The sequence below is a fragment of the Scyliorhinus canicula genome, chromosome 8, assembly GCF_902713615.1.
Source record: "Scyliorhinus canicula chromosome 8, sScyCan1.1, whole genome shotgun sequence".
In the NCBI taxonomy this organism is placed as follows: Eukaryota; Metazoa; Chordata; class Chondrichthyes; order Carcharhiniformes; family Scyliorhinidae; genus Scyliorhinus; species Scyliorhinus canicula.
The window spans coordinates 159,620,329-159,642,246 of record NC_052153.1 but is presented as its reverse complement, the minus strand read 5'-3'; the positions used below and the strand labels follow the sequence as shown (position 1 = coordinate 159,642,246).

General features: G+C 48.2%; 1 protein-coding gene across 1 annotated transcript in view; it reads left to right on the top strand.

Annotated features, from left to right (window-relative positions):
• The window catches only part of arsb (arylsulfatase B), a 107,198-nt gene that overhangs the window by 82,609 nt on the left and 2,671 nt on the right, over positions 1-21,918 (top strand). Inside the window, exon 7 of the mRNA XM_038805558.1 lies at positions 21,228-21,356. Within this exon, the coding sequence (XP_038661486.1) occupies positions 21,228-21,356 (129 nt within the window). The remainder of the gene's footprint in view (positions 1-21,227; positions 21,357-21,918) is intronic.

Genomic DNA, 21,918 nt, shown 5'->3' with positions numbered 1-21,918 from the left:
GTTGCTGTTGCCGCTGTTCATTTTTCATCCACATTAATCGTGCGACAATCGGTAGGATAACTACTGGAGAAGTAAGAATATCTGGTAGTCTTCAGAGTAGATTCGCTGTCACCACTCAGTCAGAAAAAGGCATCCATGCACACCCCTCAGTTTCAAATATCCCCATCACTTCTACCCAATCCCGCATTTGCCCAGGAGAGCATGTGGGCCTATGCACTTGCAAACGTCTCCTGTTTCCTGCCCTGACCCACTTCCTCACCATCCCCTCTCCTGTGGACATAACGTTGCCTTCATCTGAGATTTCCGATCTCTCGCTCCTTCACATTCCACATACACGTATATCCCCCAACCCCCATGCAGAGATGCACATTCCAATACTTAAGTGTGCCAATTTAGAAAGTATTAGACCGGAATGCTCAATTTAATTAAAATCCACTGGGACACTGAGGCCCAATTGGCTCGGCTTGGATGTTGTAATGAAATCTAGCCGAATACCAATCCTGTATTGGACTTTGCATACCATTTATGTCATTATTGTCTCTATTTGTATCTTGTTTGGAATAGGATTGCCTTATTTTTGCTTGTAGGCATGCTTGAACAACAAGAGCCAAACTAAGTTAATGAGATCACTTTGATGAATAGCAGTGCCCACTACTTGACATGTTTAGTAGCTGGAATGATGATAGCACTCTCCAATTCGTGTGAATTGCAGTCGCTTGTTAGTAGAGTGCTTGAACATTGCTGAGAGGAGGGACATGTTGCCAAAGCTCTTTGCCTTGCTCTCACTGGGGCCACATTGATATGGGTTTAATGTTGTGGTCTTGCTGAGTGAAGGAAAAGCTATTGAAGTAGTGCCCGGCCAGCAACCTGGGTGCAGTGGAGGGACAGAGCCATTCCAATTTTCCCATATTCTTCATATCCCGCCCCAATGCATGAAGTTCCAAATAGCATCTGCAAAGGCTACAGTCAAGCCTTTTTTCTCTTTGGGAAGAAATACATATGTGAGAATTTCCTTTTGTACCACAGGAGAAAAGGGTCAGACTGGTTGTTAGCTTCTGGCTGTTGTTGAGTAAAGAGTCAAGAGCTCTGCTCCTTTTCACAAACACCTTTATTTTCCTTGAACACGCCCTGCACAAAACTCTATCACCACATCACATGCCACAAGAGCCACCTGCAACCCCTTTACATATCAGTGTCAATTATTGGATACTTAACATCAATGAGAGATCTAATTGGAATGTCTCTAACCCATTCCTTAACAGTGGTTGGCAAGTCCACTCTGGCCAGGGTGTTGTCATGGAGATGGGAATGTGAGACTCCCCAAGGCCACTGCTTTCAGACTTGATAAGTGACCGGTCGACCTCAAATTGCCCTAGAAAGGCAAAGAATCTCAGAAATTGCAGCTGTTTCACGCTGCTGCCATGCTGAGGCTACGTGTGGCCACAGATAGGCTGCTACTTTCAACCCAAAAAAGATGTTCTGCCTAATATACAATCACTCTTGGGTTTCCGTGCCGGTGCGATGGCCATACGTCCCAGTGATTGGCTGATCGAATCAAACAGTATGTTCCCTTGGTTATTTGTACAGACTGTACTCACCCAGTCAGTGCTTTCAAAGCATCCACTGTTACATGAGGTGCTGTGGTGCTCCAGCATTGCCCCAACGGGTGTCACCGGCACAAGCCCATCATCTCCTCCTCCCTTGGGGTGACCGATGGCACCCGGGCTACTCCAGGGGGCGGGTGTGCGAGCAGGCTATCCTCTGAAGCTCACCGCCTCCTGGAGCCCACTCTGGTCTCGATCAGAGTCTGCGTGCTGGCAACCATGGAGCTCAGGGAGTGGACCATCTCTGTCTGGGGCTGTGTCACATCACCCATTGACTGTGGCACCATTCCCTGAGCCTGTGTCACATCAGCCAGAGACTCTGCTATCTTCCTCTGGGACTGGGCCACCTCCCTCTATGTCTGCACCATGTTGGCCAGTGCCTGGCAATGCTGCCGTCGTCCCCAGCCATGGCCTGCTGTGACTGGAATACCGTCGGAAGCACTGCTGCAATATCCGGGTGGCTCTCGCATATGGCTGCCTGTGAGGCGGCAACCCTGCCCTGGGCCATGGCCAGTGCCAGCACAGAATGCTCCAGGCCTTGGACATGCTGATCCATAGCCAAAACCATCACCCCAATTCTTCCACCGCGGACTCCACCCGTGCGGTGTTGGCCTGGTTGGCACACATTGCCAACACCACCACCTGCATGCGGTTGGACTCCTCCAACTGCACCTGCAGGTGCTGGATGCTCGCCAACAACTCCTCATGTAGTCCCTGGCTCTGCTACTGCATCTCCACAATCAATGGGACTGTCCATTCCAGACGCCCGAAACCGGTCTGGGCAGCAGCTAGTTCCTGGGGTCGGACTACCCTCCAACCATCCGCACCCTCAGGTGTTCCTACCTCCACCTGCTGTACCGGGGCAACTGTTTGGTGAACGCTAGAGAGTGTCCCAGGAGCCTCTTCACTAAAGTGCCTGACCGAGGTGCGTGTCTCTGGGATGGTGGAGGAGGGTGTTGGTCACAGCTGTGATGGGAAATCGGTGTCATCCCCAGACTCGAGCCCGGGGTGTCTCAGGCCGAGGGCTGCCGTCCGAGCTGCTCTGTGTCAGTGCTTGGCTTACGGGAGGCGGGGGGGGGGCTCCAGCTGTGGCACTGGCTGGGGGGCGGGAAGTCAGCCCCATCACCAGCAGATCCTACAAGACGGATGATTAGACCTCAGGCCAAAGGGGGGGGGGGGGGGAAGCAAACACAAAACGACAGTGTTAGACAGTCCGACGCATGCAGCCCAATGGGTGGGTAGCTGGTGGCCTCAGTGGCCAGGGCACCTGGCCATGGTGGCCGGTATCGGTACCAATATGTGGTGCATGGTGGGGGTTCAGCCGCCCTCCGGGTTGTGGGGGGATGGGGGTTAGGGGTATGTGGGAAGGGATTAATGCCAGGGTCACAGTGCTGCCAACTCACCCTGGCTGTCCTGAGGCTGTCGTGCAGTCTTTTCTGGCGCCGCTGGTCGGTCCAGACAATATTACTGGTGGCGCTCACCGCTTCTGCCACCTGTGCCCCAGGCCCGGCAAATGGCAACGGCTGGCAACCTTCCTCCAGGGCCGGGGTACAGGGTCCACCACCTCTTCTCCATCGCGTCCAGGTGGATCTCCAGCATGGCGTCGGTGAAGAGTGGTGCCGCGCGTCTTGCTGTCAGCTTGTTGGCTGGGGTGGTGTGTTAGTTTTAGAAATGGAGAATCCAGCCCCAGTACTTTGGGCTCAGCAATTTGCAATTTATATCATTGATTTGGAAGTGGGGATAAAATGTCATGTTTCCAAATTTGTTGACACACAAAACTAGACGGCAATGTGAATTGTGAGGAAAATGTCCAAATTGAGCTCCTTAAGTGATCAAATCATGACCACTTAAGGCTGATTTCCCACCCAACCTCAATTTTCAAGTTGGTGGGAGGGATTCAGGGGCAGAGGGCGGGGACCCCAGAATGTGATCCTGCTCCAGTCTCGAGTGGAAGTGGTGAGGCTCCATCAATGGCCCCCTTTCAACACTGGGTGACAACCCCGCCAAAAGGTCTGGCCCCTATGGGTGCACCCTCTACTGGCCTCTGCACCATCGCACCTTACCCAGCCTGCAAACCCCACCTACCCTATAAAACTAGCCGGCAGTTCTGAGGCGGCACTTCCTCCGGACTGAGGGTTGGAAGTTTCATTCCCAGTCAATAAACACTGGTTGGATGGAGCACTATGGGTGTACCTACACCACAGGGACTGCAGCGGTTCAAAGGCAGCTCCTCACAACCTTGTCAAAGGTAATTCGGGATGGGCAATAGATGCTGGTCTAGACAGTGACACACACATCAGGTAGATGAATGTTTAAAAAATGGCTGTGAGGCAGGCAGTATCGGTGGTGTTGCTTTCACTACCGACTCCTCTGATGGTGGAAAGAGAAAGCACACCATCCTAAAACTCCTGCTCAAAAGCAGTGATGCACGGTTGTTTTCCAGACTGTAGGAAGGTTTACAGGTATCAGTGTCAGGACCCCAGGTATCAGTGTTAGGACCCCAGGTATCAGTGTTAGGACCCCAGGTATCAGTGTTAGGACCCCAGGTATCAGTGTTAGGACCCCAGGTATCAGCGTTAGGTCCCCAGGTATCAGGGTTAGGACCCCAGGTATCAGGGTTAGGACCCCAGGTATCAGGGTTAGGACCCCAGGTATCAGTGTTAGGACCCCAGGTATCAGTGTTAGGACCCCAGGTATCAGTGTTAGGACCCCAGGTATCAGTGTTAGGTCCCCAGGTATCAGTGTTAGGACCCCAGGTATCAGTGTTAGGACCCCAGGTATCAGTGTTCGGTCCCCAGGTATCAGTGTTGGGACCCCAGGTATCAGGGTTAGGACCCCAGGTATCAGTGTTAGGACCCCAGGTATCAGTGTTAGGACCCCAGGTGTCAGTGTTAGGACCCCAGGTATCAGTGTTAGGTCCCCAGGTATCAGTGTTAGGACCCCAGGTATCAGTGTTAGGACCCCAGGTATCAGTGTTAGGACCCCAGGTATCAGTGTTAGGTCCCCAGGTATCAGTGTTAGGTCCCCAGGTGTCAGTGTTAGGACCCCAGGTATCAGTGTTAGGACCCCAGGTATCAGTGTTAGGTCCCCAGGTATCAGTGTTAGGTCCCCAGGTGTCAGTGTTAGGACCCCAGGTATCAGTGTTAGGACCCCAGGTATCAGTGTTAGGTCCCCAGGTATCAGTGTTAGGTCCCCAGGTGTCAGTATTAGGACCCCAGGTATCAGTGTTAGGACCCCAGGTATCAGTATTAGGACCCCAGGTATCAGCGTTAGGACCCCAGGTGTCAGCGTTAGGACCCCAGGTATCAGTGTTAGGACCCCAGGTATCAGTGGTAGGACCCCAGGTATCAGTGTTAGGACCCCAGGTATCAGTGGTAGGACCCCAGGTATCAGTGTTAGGACCCCAGGTATCAGTGTTAGGACCCCAGGTGTCAGTGTTAGGACCCCAGGTGTCAGTGTTAGGACCCCAGGTGTCAGTGTTAGGACCCCAGGTATCAGTGTTAGGACCCCAGGTATCAGGGTTAGGAACCCAGGTATCAGCGTTAGGACCCCAGGTATCAGTGTTAGGACCCCAGGTATCAGTGTTAGGACCCCAGGTGTCAGTGTTAGGACCCCAGGTGTCAGTGTTAGGTCCCCAGGTGTCAGTGTTAGGACCCCAGGTATCAGTGTTAGGACCCCAGGTATCAGTGTTAGGACCCCAGGTATCAGTGTTAGGACCCCAGGTATCAGTGTTAGGACCCCAGGTATCAGCGTTAGGACCCCAGGTATCAGTGTTAGGACCCCAGGTATCAGGGTTAGGACCCCAGGTATCAGTGTTAGGACCCCAGGTATCAGTGTTAGGACCCCAGGTATCAGCGTTAGGAACCCAGGTATCAGTGTTACGTCTCACTGCTCTTCCTGCTATTTACAAATGGCCTTTGGATGAGGCACAATTTCAAAATTTACCAATGATGCAAAGCTGGAAGGCATTGTGAACAGTGTAGAACTTAAAAAGGATTCGGGCAGTTTGTTGGACTGAGAGGACAGGTGGGGGTGAAATTTAATGCCGTACTGTGTGATGTCATTAATTGTGGTGGGAAGAATGCAGGGAGACAATACAAAATAAAGGGCACAATTCTAAAGGGTTTGCTGGAGCAGTGAGACCTGGCTGTATATATGCATAAATCATTGGAGGTGGCAGGGCAGGTTGAGAGAGTGGCTAATAAAGCATACAATTGTGCTATTACCATTCAATGATTCTTCTGCATTAGAGATGTAGAAAACTCTGGTCTATCTTGGGAACTGGAAGAGTAGCAGCTTGTTATGGCAGCTGTAAGCTGTCTAGACAGCAAGCAGATGCTTCTACTTGCATCTCTGAAGACAATCTCTTACTGAGCTGAGATAGAGCTTTGGTTTTATTTGATCCCTATTCTGCATTGACTTAACTCTTGGGTAACAGTAGGGTTGCAATGACTATCCACAGTGTTTCAGCCTGGAGAGGGTAATACTTCATTTTTGATCATTAAGCAGTGGCTGTTGCTGGAAACTGCATGCGAGTAGACTTCAGTGAGGGGATGGGCTCTCCTCACATTGTTAAATAGCAAGTCGGGGTATTAGGAGTCAGGGGGAATATGGAGTTGAAAATACATCCAGGGAGCTCTGGGCAGCATGTTAGCCATGTAGCTTCACAGCTCCAAGGTCCCATGTTCGATTCCTGGCTTGGGTCACTGTCTGTGCAGAGTCTGCACATTCTCCCTGTGTCTGCGTGGGTTTCCTCTGGGTGCTCCGGTTTCCTCCCACAAGTCCCAAAAGATGTACTGTTAGGTGATTTGGACATTCTGAATTCTCCCTTGTGTACCTGAGTGTGGCGACTAGGAGCTTTTCACAGTAACTTCATTGCAGTGTTACTGTAGCCTACTTGTGACAATAAAGATTATTATTTATTTGCCCTACTTTCTCTTTCATGGCAATATACATTGACTGTACTGGAACTATCTCTCCTTTAAAGGCAGCTCTTGTTCAGTTGCTGTTTTGTCTGCTAATCTGATTCCAATTTATCTGGGCCAGATCCATTCTTGCCGCATTGAAGCTGACTTCCCCCAGTTAATTATTCTTTCTTTAGATTGCTCCTTGTCCTTTTCCATGACCCACAGCATCATTTAAAACAATAGTAACCTCCATTCCTTCCGTCCGTGGTATCCTTCACATACTTTCTGACTTATTCATTCTGCACTTTCTTGCCCTAGTTTCCCCATTGCCCCTTAAGGCCACAAGTTAAAGGATGGTTAGACAGCATTGCCACAGTAAACCAGTCAAGGAATTTAAGCCATCCCATAAAGTATACAAAAAGGTCACACTGATGTGTTCAACTGCCTTCATTCTTGGGTCAGCTGAGGTTAACATCAATCAAATCAAACTAGGTCAAATGCAAGTGAATTGATTGTCCCTTATTCTGCTACACTGAGCTCAGGGCTCCATTTTCAAATAGACTCTTGCTTCCGGCATCCTGACTGTGTGTGCGTGTGTGTGTGTCCTGTTGATAATGACGTCTTGGGCAACTAATATCGTTGTAACAGGTATTCCAGCTGGGATGGGTCTTGTCCCCCATCACTTGCTGCTGTTTACGACAGGTTGATTTTATTCACATTATGTGTATTCCATTTTTCTGGAGAAATCGCCTTGCTTCTTTTGGAGGATATAATCACTTTGCTCATGCGTTCGGTTCACTATAGTTTGCAGACACGCTCTTTAAATTGACTATGTAGACGTTACTTTATTTGCTGTGAGTCCTACTTCACTGCCAACTCATTGGCTGACAGGGGTGGTGTCAGTGGACACTCAGACCCGCCTGTCTAAGGAAGTGCAAACAGTGGGAGGGGAGCTTTTTAAAATATATTGTTAAAATATCAGAACAAGAAGTGCCGAGGTGTCAACCTTGGCTCAGTGTTTCTTTCTTAAATATTTATCCTGCATATTGAACCAAGGGCAGCTGAATATACCCTGAAAATTGCAGGAATTTGTGGCACTAAAGTTCAAAAGGAACAGTGTGATTTCAGTAAAAGAAGGGGTGAAATGTTCTGCTAATAGATCTTAAGAACCATTTACTTGTTTACAGGTGGCAAGCTAATGGAATATTGTGTAGGTTTTCAGGACCCCTGGAGGTGTCAACAGTGATGAGGAGGATTGTGTTTAGTCCTGCCTAAACAAAGCAAAGAATAACTTGGAAGAAGAGACAAAAGAATGCCTTATGCCTTGGGTGCAATTGATGTACATAGTGGGAAGAGTTGGGTCTGTCTGAAAAGTCAGTTGTTCCGATAACTCTCATTTAAACAAAGGTGTTTCAGTGTGATCCTGAAAGACGTTCTCTCCAAAGATTCTGCAACGAGAAAAGCAAGTAAAAACCTGGTTGCTAACTTTATTCATGAGTGGTATTTGAAATATGTTGGTTTGCTTAATTGGAATATAGTGGCAGGTTTAGGAAGTAGTTATGGTTTTCTCTTTTACTTAAGAACTGTTGGGGGCAGGACCAGAAATTCCCACCTAAAGTTCATGCACGTTTGGCTGCCTCTCCCAAGTTTTCTGTCCTCCCCTCAATGGATGTGGGAACGGAAAACCCGGCCATGGCCTGTTGTGCTATAAATGCGCCAGTTTCAAAGAAAATTACCTCGGGTTTGTGTTCAGTTATAAGCTTACAATTTACAGCACTGTTAAATAATGTGTAGGGATGGGCACCATATTAATATTTTAAACTTTTAAATCAATAAATGTGGCTTAAAATCTACAAATTGGTCTAGCGATTTTGAGAACTATAAATCTAGTATGGATCCAATGCATAAAAGATTGATTTTAGATCCGATTTGCCTGGAACAGGGCATATATGTTCTCTGGCAGAAATTCTTATAAAAAGGACCCCAGGTAAATTTCAGTGCAACCCTCATTAAGATCTGTAAATTATTGGGAAATATGTGAACTGAAAGGGTGCAGTTCTCCTAAATAGTGAATTAATTGGCCACTTTAGGGCCTCAATTGGCCCACAGGCAAGCAGGCTGCCCAATGCCTCCCCAGCTGTGGGTAAAATCCCAGCAGAGGTGGGTATAGGTGACAATTGTACACCTCCCTGTCTGCCAGCCCACCCCCTGGGGGAGGGCTGTAAAGTTCCACCATTGAGAGCAACAGACTTTTGGGCAGTAAGGGAAGGTGGAGTTGAGGTGGATCAGCCATGACTGAATGGTTGAGCAGGCTAAAGGGGCCATGTGGTCTACTGTTGGTCCTATTTCTTAGGGGCTACCAATTGCGAGTCAGAACACTCGCCATTTTGCTTTCCAGCCGAAGGGTTATTTTAAGCTCAGAAAATTTTCCATGCCAATTCTTTTTTAAACACTTGAGGTTTGCATTGTTTAATCCAAAATGACTGTGGTTGTAGAAATGATTCTGTATATTTCTGCAGCAGTACTTCAGCATGTGATTTGTATTACGTTTTTCCAGATGGTATTGGAACTTGTATACTGCGTGTAAAAGATCCTTTGCTGAAAAGGGGTGGAAAGAAAGGACCATTTATGTTATAAAATTATGATCAAGTTACATTATATTATGCCTGATCGCATCATTGGGGGATCCTGATGTGTTTCCGTTCAATTTGTTACTTTCAAAGTCCCAGCTCTGTGCTACAAGGCGATTTATGGATTAGGCAGACCAATGGTTAACGTATAACTGAAATGTAAAATGTGACGCTTCACCACTGATTGTAGATGTTGGTTGATTTGCTGCTGCTTTCTGTGTCATTACACACAAACACATCTTTAAAACTATAGAAGAGAATGTAAATTGCACTGAAGACAGAATTTAGGAACTTGAGAGTTTCGGGTAGGCGGTGATGAATGTAGGATCACCTCCAAAATAATAGTGTAATCGTCTGTAAAATACATTCGTTTTTTTAGCTTCCGAATGTTATTTTCAGATGCCCAGGCAATAATGTTAAACTGCTAAATCTATAATTTAAAATTAATATCTTTTCTCTACTTTGCCCTCATTGCCAAGGACGGCAAACCTTAGTCCGGAATTGGTACTGTCGCTGTCAGTGGAGCACGCAAATGACAGTTAATGTGTTCGTTATGACTGTTCCATCTCTTCTCTTTCCCCCCCTCCCTCCCCTCCTCCTCCTCCTCCATGCTCTGCTGCTCTTTTTTGGCAAGTAACATGTGGCTCCAGCTGAGTTTTAATTTTACTGCCAGACTGTTTTAGGTCATTAAACTTTACACTGATGGAATGCTACTGTGCTGTACAACACGGCTCTGCCAATTTATTTCCAAAACGAGTACGGTGTCCCAGCCTCATTGAGAAGATTGAGGCAGGACTGGTGAGGTGCTCCATGGCTTCCTCAATCTTCCTTGAGATGTGCTTCAGCTAGACGTCCTTTGATTGACTGCTCTCCTTTATTGTTCAAGGTTCTATACCAGCGACAGAACTTCATAAATGTTTCCTGCCCTTGGGACTGTCTCCCTGCATTTTGGAGCCACATTCATTTTGTGGAAGTGTTCAGCTGCAGAGTTGACCATCGCTTTCTGTCCTTGGGTTGTTGGAGCACACGTTCATGTGGGAATAATATGTTGGGTGTTTGGCACCTTTGTGCTGCTTTCTCGTTTTCCGCATTCCAGCAGCTGCTTGGCGCCTTCCTCCTTGTTACGGGTTTCTACCTTGCGATTGAACTCTGAGAAATGGGATGGAGGAGAGGGAATTGTTGAAAGTGGGAGGGGAGGAAGATAAAAGAAATCCACCTTGTTGTGGAGAGCTGTGTCACTATTCTGCCTGATAAGGCTGCTGTGAAATGCCTTGGGATAGTCGACTATATTAAAAGAGCTGTATAGATGCAAGTGCAGTAAGAAGCCTTACAACACCCGGTTAAAGTCCAACCGGTTTGTTTCAAACACGAGCTATCGGAGCACTGCTCCTTCCTCAGGTGATTCATTCACCTGAGGAAGGAGCAGTGCTCTGAAAGCTTGTGTTTGAAACAAACCTGTTGGACTTTAACCTGGTGTTGTAAGACTTCTTACTGTGCTCACCCCAGTCCAACGCCGGCATCTCCACATCATAGATGCAAGTGACGAGGACACTGGTTCAATCCTGCCCCCGGGTCACTGTCCGTGTGGAGTTTGCAAATTCTCCCTGTGTCTGCATGGGTCTCACCCTCACAACCCGAAGATGTGCAGGGTGGGTGGATTGGCCATGCTAAATTATGCCTTAATTGGAAAAGAAGAATCGGGTACTCTAAATTTATTTTAAAAACCGATGCAAGTGAGTAGGTTATCCATTTGCCAACACCATTGAGCTGATAGTCCATCATTCGCGTTGAGGTGAAGCCTGGCTACATGCTGCCGATATCATGAAGGCTGTCCCATTGGGCCTGTTTCTCCTCTCCGACCCTCGTCACCCATCCCGAGTTAAAATCAGGAGATCCTTTTGTGTTTGAGTCCAGTTCAGTTATTGTCAACCGGCTTTTTGGCTATGGGTGCTTCACAGTTCAACTCGATCTGTTATACATCTGGCACCCACATGTGCAGTCTGCTGTCCAATGATCCGAGCTGTAATCAGAAATGGGAAGCACTGACGCACACTAACCCCTTCATCACCCAGAGGTGCTGAGACCATTCCAGCTGCTGTACACCTTTTGGGGCAAGAACAGTTAACTTGGGGCAAAGCTGGGATCAGACTTGGTCTAGAGCCCTCAGTCCATGAAGCAAAGAATTTAATTCCAAACAGAAATTGAACGAATTTTACAGTTGTAGCGTGCTGAATAATTTGTGGTTGCAATATTTTTTTTTTAAACATGTAGCATTTTCCAGAAAATAAATCATCTGTCCCTCTAATATACACCAGAAAGGAGCATTCTGCTTTTTATTCTCATTAATCTTTGTTACACTAATAAGGCAAATTCCCACTTAGTGAAGTACTGTATGATTGAAATCATTGTACTATTTTGCAAGCTGCCAAAACACTTAATGTAAGATGATTCTTACAACAGTCACACACTGGATAATGTGTTCCATAATGTAACTTCCCTTTTCCCAAGGCATTGAGCACACAGCTTTCAACAGCTAATATCTTAAACAGATCAGTTTGAAAACGCCTTGGGGAGCATACTGGTGAAGGAAAAAGCCAAGCTGTCTGAAACTTATAGAAAGAGTAAAATGTGGACAAGGTCAGCATTTTTCAGGACTTTGCACAGTTGTGCGTGTGTTGTGTGCTTTGTGTTGTATGCCTTGTGTTGTGTATGTTTCAAACAGGATAACTTTACACATTTAAAGACGCTCACCCAGATGTTCTTCATACTTTCATTGAGCCAATTGCTAGTTATTTTTCCCATTACAATAACATTCCATTCTACATCTTTTCTGCTTTTCACATATTCTACCTCTTGTCTCCTGCCTAATCTTCCCTAGTATCCTTTTCATGGCTCCAGTGCTTCCTCTTCTAAAGTAAGGGATTGTTGTTTTTGGCCTTACAACATTCATTTCATTCTATGGTAAATCACTTCATCCACTTTTTTTTCCCGAGGTTACTAATGTTTCCCTGTGCTCAATATTAAATCTAACATCAGAACTATCCTAGGCACATTGCTTCACATCTTGTGTTAAGTGTTCACTGATGACACAAAGACAGGAAGGAGAGGGGGTTGTGAGGAGGAAATAAGGGGTACAATCTAACTGCCGCATCAGCCGGGTGTGTAGCCGAGCAAGCCGGTTGGATCGTGGTAGAGTTTGAAATCGAAAACTGTGCCCGGCGACAATTGGTTTCCAATCTAACCGGCACGTTCCCATTGGCGAGATTCGGATCTCATCCCAGTGTGGCGAGAAACCAATAATTCACCAATTAAGGCCACTCCACCCCATTAACAGGAAGGACCCCCTAGCTAACGGCTCCCAAGCGAGCAGTTACGTGGGCGGGATTAGTACTATCCACACAAACGTGAAGTCACACGGGATCAGAGGTGAGGTGCAAAATGGATACAGAACTGGCTAGGTCATAGACAGCAAAGGGTAGCAGTAGAAGAGTGTTTCTGAATGGAAAATTGTGACTAGTGCTGTTCCACGGGGATCTGTTCTTGGGCCTCTGTTGACTGTGGGGACCCTCAACCTCAGAGATCAGGGCCCTCTTTCAAAATGGTGGCCTGATCTCTGAGGAGCCAGTTTGGCCAGCAAGTTCAGATTCCCAGTGCCGCCATTCCGTACGGCAGGGACTCACTTTAGGTATTTGGGGGTGCAGGTTGCCCGGGGGTGTGGAAGGCTTCGCAGATACAACATCACTAGTTTGGTAGGGAGAATGAAAGCCGATCTGGCAAGGTGGGATGGTCTCCCTCGGTCACTGGCGGGTCGGGTGCAGGCGGTTAAAATAAATGTGTTGCCGCGATTTCTGTTTATTTTTCAATGCCTGCCGATTTTCCTGCCAAAGTCTTTTTTCAGGGAGACTGAGGGGAGGATTACCTCGTTTATATGGGGAGGGAAGGTTGCCAGAGTGAGGAAGGTGCTGCTACAGAGGGGAAGGCAGGCAGGGGATTTGGGTCTCCTGAACCTGATGTACCACTACTGGGCGGCGAATGTGGAGAAAGTGCGGAGCTGGGTCAGAGGGGTTGATTCCCAGTGGGTCAGAATGGAGGAGAGTTCGTGCAGGGGGTCGGGGCTGAAGGCACTGGCAATGGCCCCTCTCCCGATAGCTCCGGGGAAATACTCAGGGAGTCCGGGAATAATAGCTTCATTGAAAATCTGGAGGCAGTTTCGCCAACACTTCAGGTTGGGGGCAGGGTCGAGGGAAATGCCGATCCGGGAGAACCACAGATTTGAGCCAGGGAGATGGGACGGAAGCTTTCGGAAATGGGAAGAGAAGGGGATTAAGACTCTAAAAGATTTGTTTCCTCGGGGTCGATTTGCAGGATTGAGGGAGCTGGAAACGAAGTATGGGCTGGAGCAGGGAGAAGTGTTTAGGTATACGCAGGTTCGGGACTTTGCCAGGAAGGAGATACAGAGGAGATACAGAGTTTCCTGGAGGAACCGGCCTCCACTTTGTTGAGGGAGGTGCTGGCGGCAAGTGAACTGGAGAAGGGGACAGTGTCAGCGGTACACGGAGCTATGTTGGAAAAGGATAAGGCGCCACTGGAGGGGATCAAAGCAAAGTGGGAGGAAGAATTGGGAGAGGTTATAGAGGAGAGGTTCTGGTGTGAGGTGCTCCGGAGAGTGAATGCCTCCACCTCGTGTGCGAGGTTGGGGCTGATACAGCTGAAGGTGGTGTACAGGGCATACCTCACACGGGCGAAGATGAGCCGATTCTTTGAAGGGGTAGAAGATGTGTGTGAACGTTGCGGGGGGGGGGGGTGGGGGCGCTAATCACGTTCATATGTTTTGGCCCTTTCCAAAGCTTGGGGAGTATTGGAAGGAGGTGTTTAGGGTATTTCCAAGGTGGTGCATGTGAAGCTGGACCCGGGTCCCCGGGAGGCCATATTCGTGGTGTCGGATCAGCCAGGGTTGGAAACTGGTGCGGAGGCAGATACCGTAGCCTTCGCCTCGTTGATCGCCCGAAGGCGGATCCTGCTGGGATGGAGAGCGGCCTCTCCACCCTGTGCCCTGGCGTGGCGAGGGGACCTGTTGGAATACTTGACCCATGAGAAGGTTAAGTTTGAACTGAGGGGAAGCTCGGAGGGGTTCTACAAGTCATGGGCACTATTTATTATGCACTTTCAAGAACTGAAGTAACATCGAACATTAGTTGGGGGGGGGGAGGGTGGGTGGGGTGCGGGGGGAGGGGGGCTGTGTATGTTGAAGATGGGTAATCCCTGATTCCTTTTTTTTCTCTTTGTCATTTGTTTATGTTAACATGCGGGCTGATGTCTGGGCATGGTGGGAGGATGGGATCATTGTTACTGTTATGGGGTTTGAGATATTTGTTGTTGGTTATTGATTGTTGTTGGGTGTAAATTCGGGAGAAAAATTGTGAAAAAGGAGGAGAATAAAAATATATATTTTTTTAAAGTTCAGATCCCCAGTGATAGAAAAAAGTCTGTGTGGGCTTGACCGGGGAGAAACTCCCCAAGGCCCAATAAAGTGACTTAAGTGTGGTGAGATAGCAGTTGGAAAACTCAGCAAAACCTGCCTTAAATGAAACCTAGAGGGCCTGATCTAACCAAATGGGAAGAGTCCCATAGCGAGCGTGTATAGCCGCTATCTAATGCCCATCCGGTTAGATATGGGGCCCTAGCGGGGAACACGAACCATGGCCGCACTTAGCCCCATTTTCTGCACTGAGGAGCCCCCGCCCGTCACGATCACCGCTGCGTGAAAAATGCTAGCTTGGCAGCGCCAGCTAGTAGTGCCACCTGGGCACCTTGATGGTGCCAGGATGGCCATGCCCGGGTGCACAGGCAGGTTGCAGTGCCAAGCAGTGTTAGGGTGCTCAGGTGGCAGTATCAGGCTGGCCAGGTGGCACCAGCAGTGCCAGGGTGTCACCCTGCCCAGAGGGCATGCATCTGGGTGCCTCTAATCTCCCGGGAGATCCCCATGAGTGCCGTTCCATCTGGTCCCCCGTATGTGGAGACCAGCACTGAATGGCACTCGCTCAAGGTCTCCAAGGTGAAGGAGATAGATCCCAACTCCTTGATTAGCTCATGGAACTGCATATTAGAGTGAGACTAGCTATCACGTTCTCATTTGCAGATTTTCCAAAAAATGATCCCGCCCACAATGGGCTGGCTTCACATTGTGACGGTCTTGCGAGATCGCTTTGGATCTCGTGAGGCGTAGCAAGCCGGGTAGATCACAGGAGCAGGATCTCCCGGCAGTTACGGCCACTTTGTGCACGCAACATGGCCGGTAGATCGTGTCAGAAACCTTTCCCTTCGATCACAACCAAGAGCTCTGCAAAAGTATGTAGACAGGTTAAGTGAATGGGCAGGTGGTGTATAATGTGGGAAATTGTGAACTTGTCCACTCCAGCAGGAAGAATAGAAAAGCAGTAAGCTATTTTAATGGAGAAAGACTGCAAAACACTGCAGTGCGGCGGGATCCTGTACCTGAATCTCAAATCGTTAGTCTGTGGGTACAGTAAATGATTAGGAAGAAAAATGGAATGTTGCCATTTATTGGAAGTGGAATGGAATATAAAATCAGGGAAGTTTTGTTAATGTTGTGCAGACATTGGTGAGACCATATCTGGAATACTATGTACGTTGAGGACTCGCAGGGCAACTATCTCCTGACTGTATACCAGTAGGACAGATTCAGCAGAAGTGGCAGCACAGTGGCATGCAGTTGAGAATGGAGTTGGCCTGTGAGTCCTTAACATTGACTCCGGACTCCATAGAGTGGCATGGGATTAGAATAGTTAAGTGGTTGTTTTTCACCGGTGCCGACTCGATGGGCCGAAGGGCCTTTCCTGTGATGTATGACTATGACATCAGGTCAAATATGGGCACGGTAACTGCCATGTACCACCCACCACTCCATAGCTCCCCCCCCAACTTTTCGAATCTGTACTCCTCCATGTTTACCACCAATTGGAAGATGCACTGATGGTGGCAGTGACACAGAATGTACACTGGGTGGGGAACTTTAATGTTCAGCAGCAGTGCAAAGGCCCTGACAAATTTCCAGCAATACTACTGACAACTTGTGCTCCAGAACTATTTGTGCTACAACACCGGCATCTACCAGGCAATGTAGAAAATTGCCTAGGTACGCCCTGTACACAAAAAGCGGAGCAAATCCAACCAGGCCAACTCCCGCCCCATCAGTGATCAGTAAAATGATGGGGCGAGTCATCAACAGTTCTATCAAACGTTACTTGCTTAGCAATAACCTGCTCACTGGTGCTCAGTTTGGGTTCTGCCAGGGTCACTCAGCTCCTGACCTCATTACAGCCTTAGTTCATACATGGACAAGAGAGTGAGGTGAGAGTGATTGCCTTTGACTTCGAGGCTGCATTTGGCTTCAGTGAGCCTAAGAAAACCTAACGTCAATGGGAATCAGGGTGGGAAATACTCTGCTAGTTGGAGTCATGCCTGTCACAAAGGAAGATGGTTGTGATGGGACGTCAATCATCTCAGCTCCAGGACATCACTGCAGTAGTTTCACAGGGTGATGCCCTAGACCCCACCTTCATCTGTTTCATCAATAACCTTCCTCCCATCATAAGATCAGAATTGGGGATGTTTGCTGATGACTGCACAATGTTCAGCACCATTCGCGACTCCTCAGATAATGGAGCAGCCCATGTCCAGATGCAGCAAGACCTTGACAATATCCAGGCTTGGGCTGACAGGTGGCAAGTTACATTCACGCCACACAACTACCAGGCAATGACCATCTCCAACAAGAGAGAGAATCTAACCATCGGCCCTTGACATTCAATGGTATTACCATCGTTGAATCCGCCACATCAACATCCTGGGTTATTGACCATAAGCTGAGCTGGACTAGCCATATAAATACCCTGGCTACAAGGGCAGGTCAGGGGCTAGGAATCCTGCAGTAAGAAACTCGCCTCCTGACCCCCCAAAACCTTTCCACCATCTACAAGGCACAAGTCAGGAGTGTGATGCAATATCTTCACTTGCTGGATGAGTGCAGATCCAACAACACTTAAGAAACTTGACACCATCCAGGACAAGGCAGCCAGCTTGATTCCACAAACACTTACTCACTCCCCCACTGACGAACAGTGGCAGCTGTGTGTGCCATCTACAAGATGCTCAGCAGGAACTCACCAAGGCTCCTGAGACAGCAGCTTCCAAACCCATGCCCGCTGCCATCTCGAAGGACAAAGGCAGCAGATATCTGGGAACTCCACCACCTGGAAGTTCCCCTCCAAATCACTCACCATCCTGACTTCGAAATACATCGCTGTTTCTTCACTGTCCTGGAACTCCCTCTCCAAAAGCTTTGTGGTGTACCTACATCTCGGGGACTACAGCGGTTCAAGAAGGCAGCTCGCCACCACCTTGTCAAAGGCAACTAGGGATGGGAAACAAATGCTGGCTTTGCCAGCGACGCCCATATACCATAAGTTAATTTATAAACAGGTAGACCAGACTGGGTAAGGACCACAGAATTCCTTCTCTGAAGGATATTAGTGAACCAGGTGGGTTTTTAACGACAGTGGTTTCAGAGTCACCGATACTAGCTTTTAATTCCAGTTTGTTAAATTGAATTTAAATTCCACCAGATGGGGATTTGAACCTGTGTCCCCAGGGCATTCGCCTGGCCCTCTGAATTGCTAATTCAGTGGCATTACCACTCTGCCACTGCCTGTCTCCTCAGGGGCTGATGGCATGAAAGCGATGGCTGAAGAAAGGTTGGGCCTGTATTCATTGGAGTTTAGAAGGATGAGAGAGTTCCAACAATGAAACATATACAGTCCTGAGGGAACTTGTCAAGTGGATACTGAAAGAATGTTTCCCTTGCGGAAGCGATTAGAACCAGAGGACACCAGGGATCACACATTTAAGACAGATCAGGAGAATTTTTTTCTCTCGAGGCGCTGGTAGTATTTGGAATTAATTTCCTGAGAGAGCAGAAGAGGCAGAGTTGCTGAATATTTTAAAGGATGAGTTAGATAGATTCTGGACTAACAAAGGAGTTAAATATTCCGGGAGGTTGGACAGGAAAGTGGAGTTGAGGCCAGAATCCGAGCAACCATTTTAGCAATCTTATCTTGTGGCCGACTCCTGTTCCTGATTCACTGGTTAGCATGAAGGGGACTTTGAAAGCAATGGTGTTGCTAAAACAGACTGCTCTTGAAATAAAAGTAGCCCCATACGAGAATAGCCAGAGGAGGATTTTGAAGATGGGAGAGAGGGAGAAAGGAGTGAGGTTGAATGCTTGATGCCAGCTGAGTTCACTGAAGATGAAAATTAACCCAAAGTCAATTGCAGATAGACCTTGCTGCAAAATTGGCTGGAAGAGCTTGCAGAGGGGCAGGGCTGTGAAAGTATTAGTAGATAATGATTTTCAATTTGATGCATGTGGGGCACAAGATCAAAGGAAGATAGAACTAAAAGAGTTTTTTTTTAAACGCATTTTATTACAAACTTGTATCAAAGTAGGTTACAGCAAATAAACACCCCGGGAAACATTCTTCCCAACAATCAGCTATACTGTTTGTACAGATTTTTCTCCTTTTCCACCCCACCCCCCTGCAACGAACAGCTCCTCAAACACGGTCACAAACATCCCCCACCTTTTCTCAAACTCCCCTGCTAAGCCCCTTAACTCATACTTTATCTCCTCTAACCGCAGGAAGTCGCACAGGTCACCCAAACATGCTGCTACTCCCGGTGGCGATGCCGACCGCCACTCCAGCAAAATTTGCCGCCGTGCAATCAGAGAGGTGAAGGCCATGACATCGGCCTTCCTCCTCTCCATGAGCTCCGGCTTCTCTGAAATCCCAAATATCGCCACCAAAGGGTCCGGGTCCGGGTCCACCTCCTCCTCCACTACCCTACCTAAGACCGCAAACACTCCCTCCCAGAATCTTCCCAATATTTCACCACCCCAAAACATGCGCGCGTGATTTGTTGGCCCCCGCCCATACCTCTCACACTCATCTGCTACCCGCTGAAAGAACCCACTCATTCTCGCCCGAGTCATATGCACCCTGTGCACCACCTTAAACTGTATCAGGCTCATCCTTGCACAAGAGGAGGTCCCGTTTACCCTTCACAGTGCCTCACCCCATACTCCCCAATTGATCTTCATTCCCAACTCCGCTTCCCATTTCTCCTTGATCTTCGCCACCTGCTCGCCTCCCTGCTCCCCCAGCCACTTCTATGTATCCCCAATTCTTCCCTCCCCTTCCAAATCTGGAAGCAGCAATCACTCCAGCAGGGTGTATCCCAGCACTCTAGGAAACCCATTCCAGACCTTTCGTGCAAAGTCCCTAACCTGTAGACACCTGAACTCACTACCCCTCGGCAGCTCTACCCTCTCCCTCAGCTCCTCCAGACTGACTAACCCTTCCTCCAAATACAAATCCCTCACCTTGGCCAGCCCCACTTCCCTCCACCTCCTGTATACACGATCCACCCTCCCCCCGCTCAAACCCATGATTCTCGCACAGCGGCGTTAGCACCGACATCCCTTCCACCCTAAAATGCCTCCTCAGCTGATTCCATATCCTCACCGTGGACTGCACCACTGGGCTCCCTGAATACCTACTCGGAGCCATTGGCAATGCTGCCGTCACCATAGCCCTCAAACTAGACCCCTTACAAGATTCCTCCTCCATCCTAACCCACTCTACGCCTTCTCCTTCCCACCACCGCTGTACCTTATCCACATTCGCCGCCCAATAATAATGAAGCAAGTTCGGCAACGCCAACCCCCTCTTCTGCCTCTGTAGCAGGATCCTCGCCACCCTCGCCACCTTCCTCCTCATGGAGAGGAGGAAGGCCGATGTCATGGCCTTCGTCTCTCTGATTGCACGGTGACAAATTTTGCTAGAGTGGCGGTCGCCATTGCCACCGGGGGTAGCAGCATGGTTGGGTCACCATACAGGTCACCTGTATGACTTCCTGCGGCTGGAGAAGATACAGTATGAGTTAAGGGGCTCACCTTCAGAGATGATTGTGTCCACCTTCCGAAAAAAGGCCTTTGGTATAAAGATCGGGAGAGCCTGAAAGATAAGCAAGTATCTCGGCAGAATATTCATTTTTACCACTTGGACCCATCCGCCAACGTTAAGTGCAGTGTATCCCACACTTAAGATCCTCCTTGGCCTCCACCAGCTTCGTTAAGTTCCACTTATGGAGCCCCATCCATTCCCTCGCAACCTGAATCCCCAAATACCTAAACCTATCCCTCGCTAGAAATAAGAGTTGATTGGAGATCTGGATTTAGATGGCAAGAAAAAAATAGAACCTGTCAGGATGTCGAAAACGGCATTATGGCCAATGAAGTACTGTTAAAGCGAAGTGACTGCTGTAATATAGGAAATTGCAGCTTGTAGGAAAGAAGATGGGAAGCAGAAGAGAAGCTTTGGCTTAGTTTGTTAAGGTACATCAGCTGTTGTGTTTCTGGTGCCTTTACCTGAACTCCACAATCTCGCATTGATGCACGATCAATTGCACAAAAGACTCAGATTGGTACAACTGTGGCTTTATTACTGTCAGATGCGTGGCCTCCTACTGCAGCTGGCGAAATGGCTGATCAGGAGGAGGTCACGCATATTTATACGGCTCCTTGTGGGCGGAGCTAGCCGGCAGGGGCTACCGGCAAACCTATAGTGCAGGTCCTACCGTACATCCCCTAATACAGGTGCACAGTGGTTCACCACACGCATACCATACGTCACTTAAAGAAAAAAGGGAAACACTAATTTTATTTAAAGAAAATAACTTCCACGGCCTGTTCTAAGTGGCCTGTTGCAAGCCAAGACTGTGCAAAATACATGGAATCAAACATAATGCTGCTGGTATAACTCATTTGTAGCATCCATGAGTTGCATTGTGTGCTACTTCTGTCCGTCCTGTCCATCCAATGGCCATCCCATCAGTGTCACGGACAGTGTTTTTATGTTTGGTATTTAAAGTTATCTATTAGTAAGGTAAGTTCCTACGTGGTTTCTATTCTCCTTGTGATCTATTCAGCTTTTGTGTTCTTCCTACAGGTCCTGGCATTCCCAGTGAAAATGCTACATCCACTGTACATCTAACTAAGTGGCAGAATTCCATCTTTAACGTTTCAATCCATTCCGCAATCCGATCTGGGAAATGGAAACTATTAACTGGATACCCTGGTAAGGAGAAGTGAAATCATTGGCACACTCTAATTTATTAACCTTGCTGCTTTTCATGCATTTTTGGGATGTGGGTGTTTTTGGCGAGTGATTGCTTATGCGCAGTTGCCTTTGAGAAGGAACTTGTGCTGTCCACATGATGGATATCGCCCCATTGTGCTATTTTAAAGGGAGTTTCAGGATTTTTCCCCAGTGACAATGAAGGAACAATGATACAGTATAAATGAGGATGATGTGGAAAACTTGCCAGTAGCAGAGTTCCCATGTGTCTGCTGCCCTTGTCTTTCTAGGTACTTGAAGTTGGCAGGTGTTGTCACAGGAGGCTTGGTAAGTTGCTACAGTGCAACTTGTCGGTGGTACACACTGCGCTGGTGGTGGAGGGAGTGAATGTTTGAAGCGGGTGGGGTGTCAATCAAGCGGGCTGTTTCATCCTGGACGGTGTTGAGCTTCTTGAGTGCTGTTGGAGCTGCATTCATCCAGACAGGTGGAGAGTATTCCATCACACTTCCTCTAGTTTCCCATCTGTGTCTCTTCATGCATTCTGCAAGCCCATCTTGTCCAT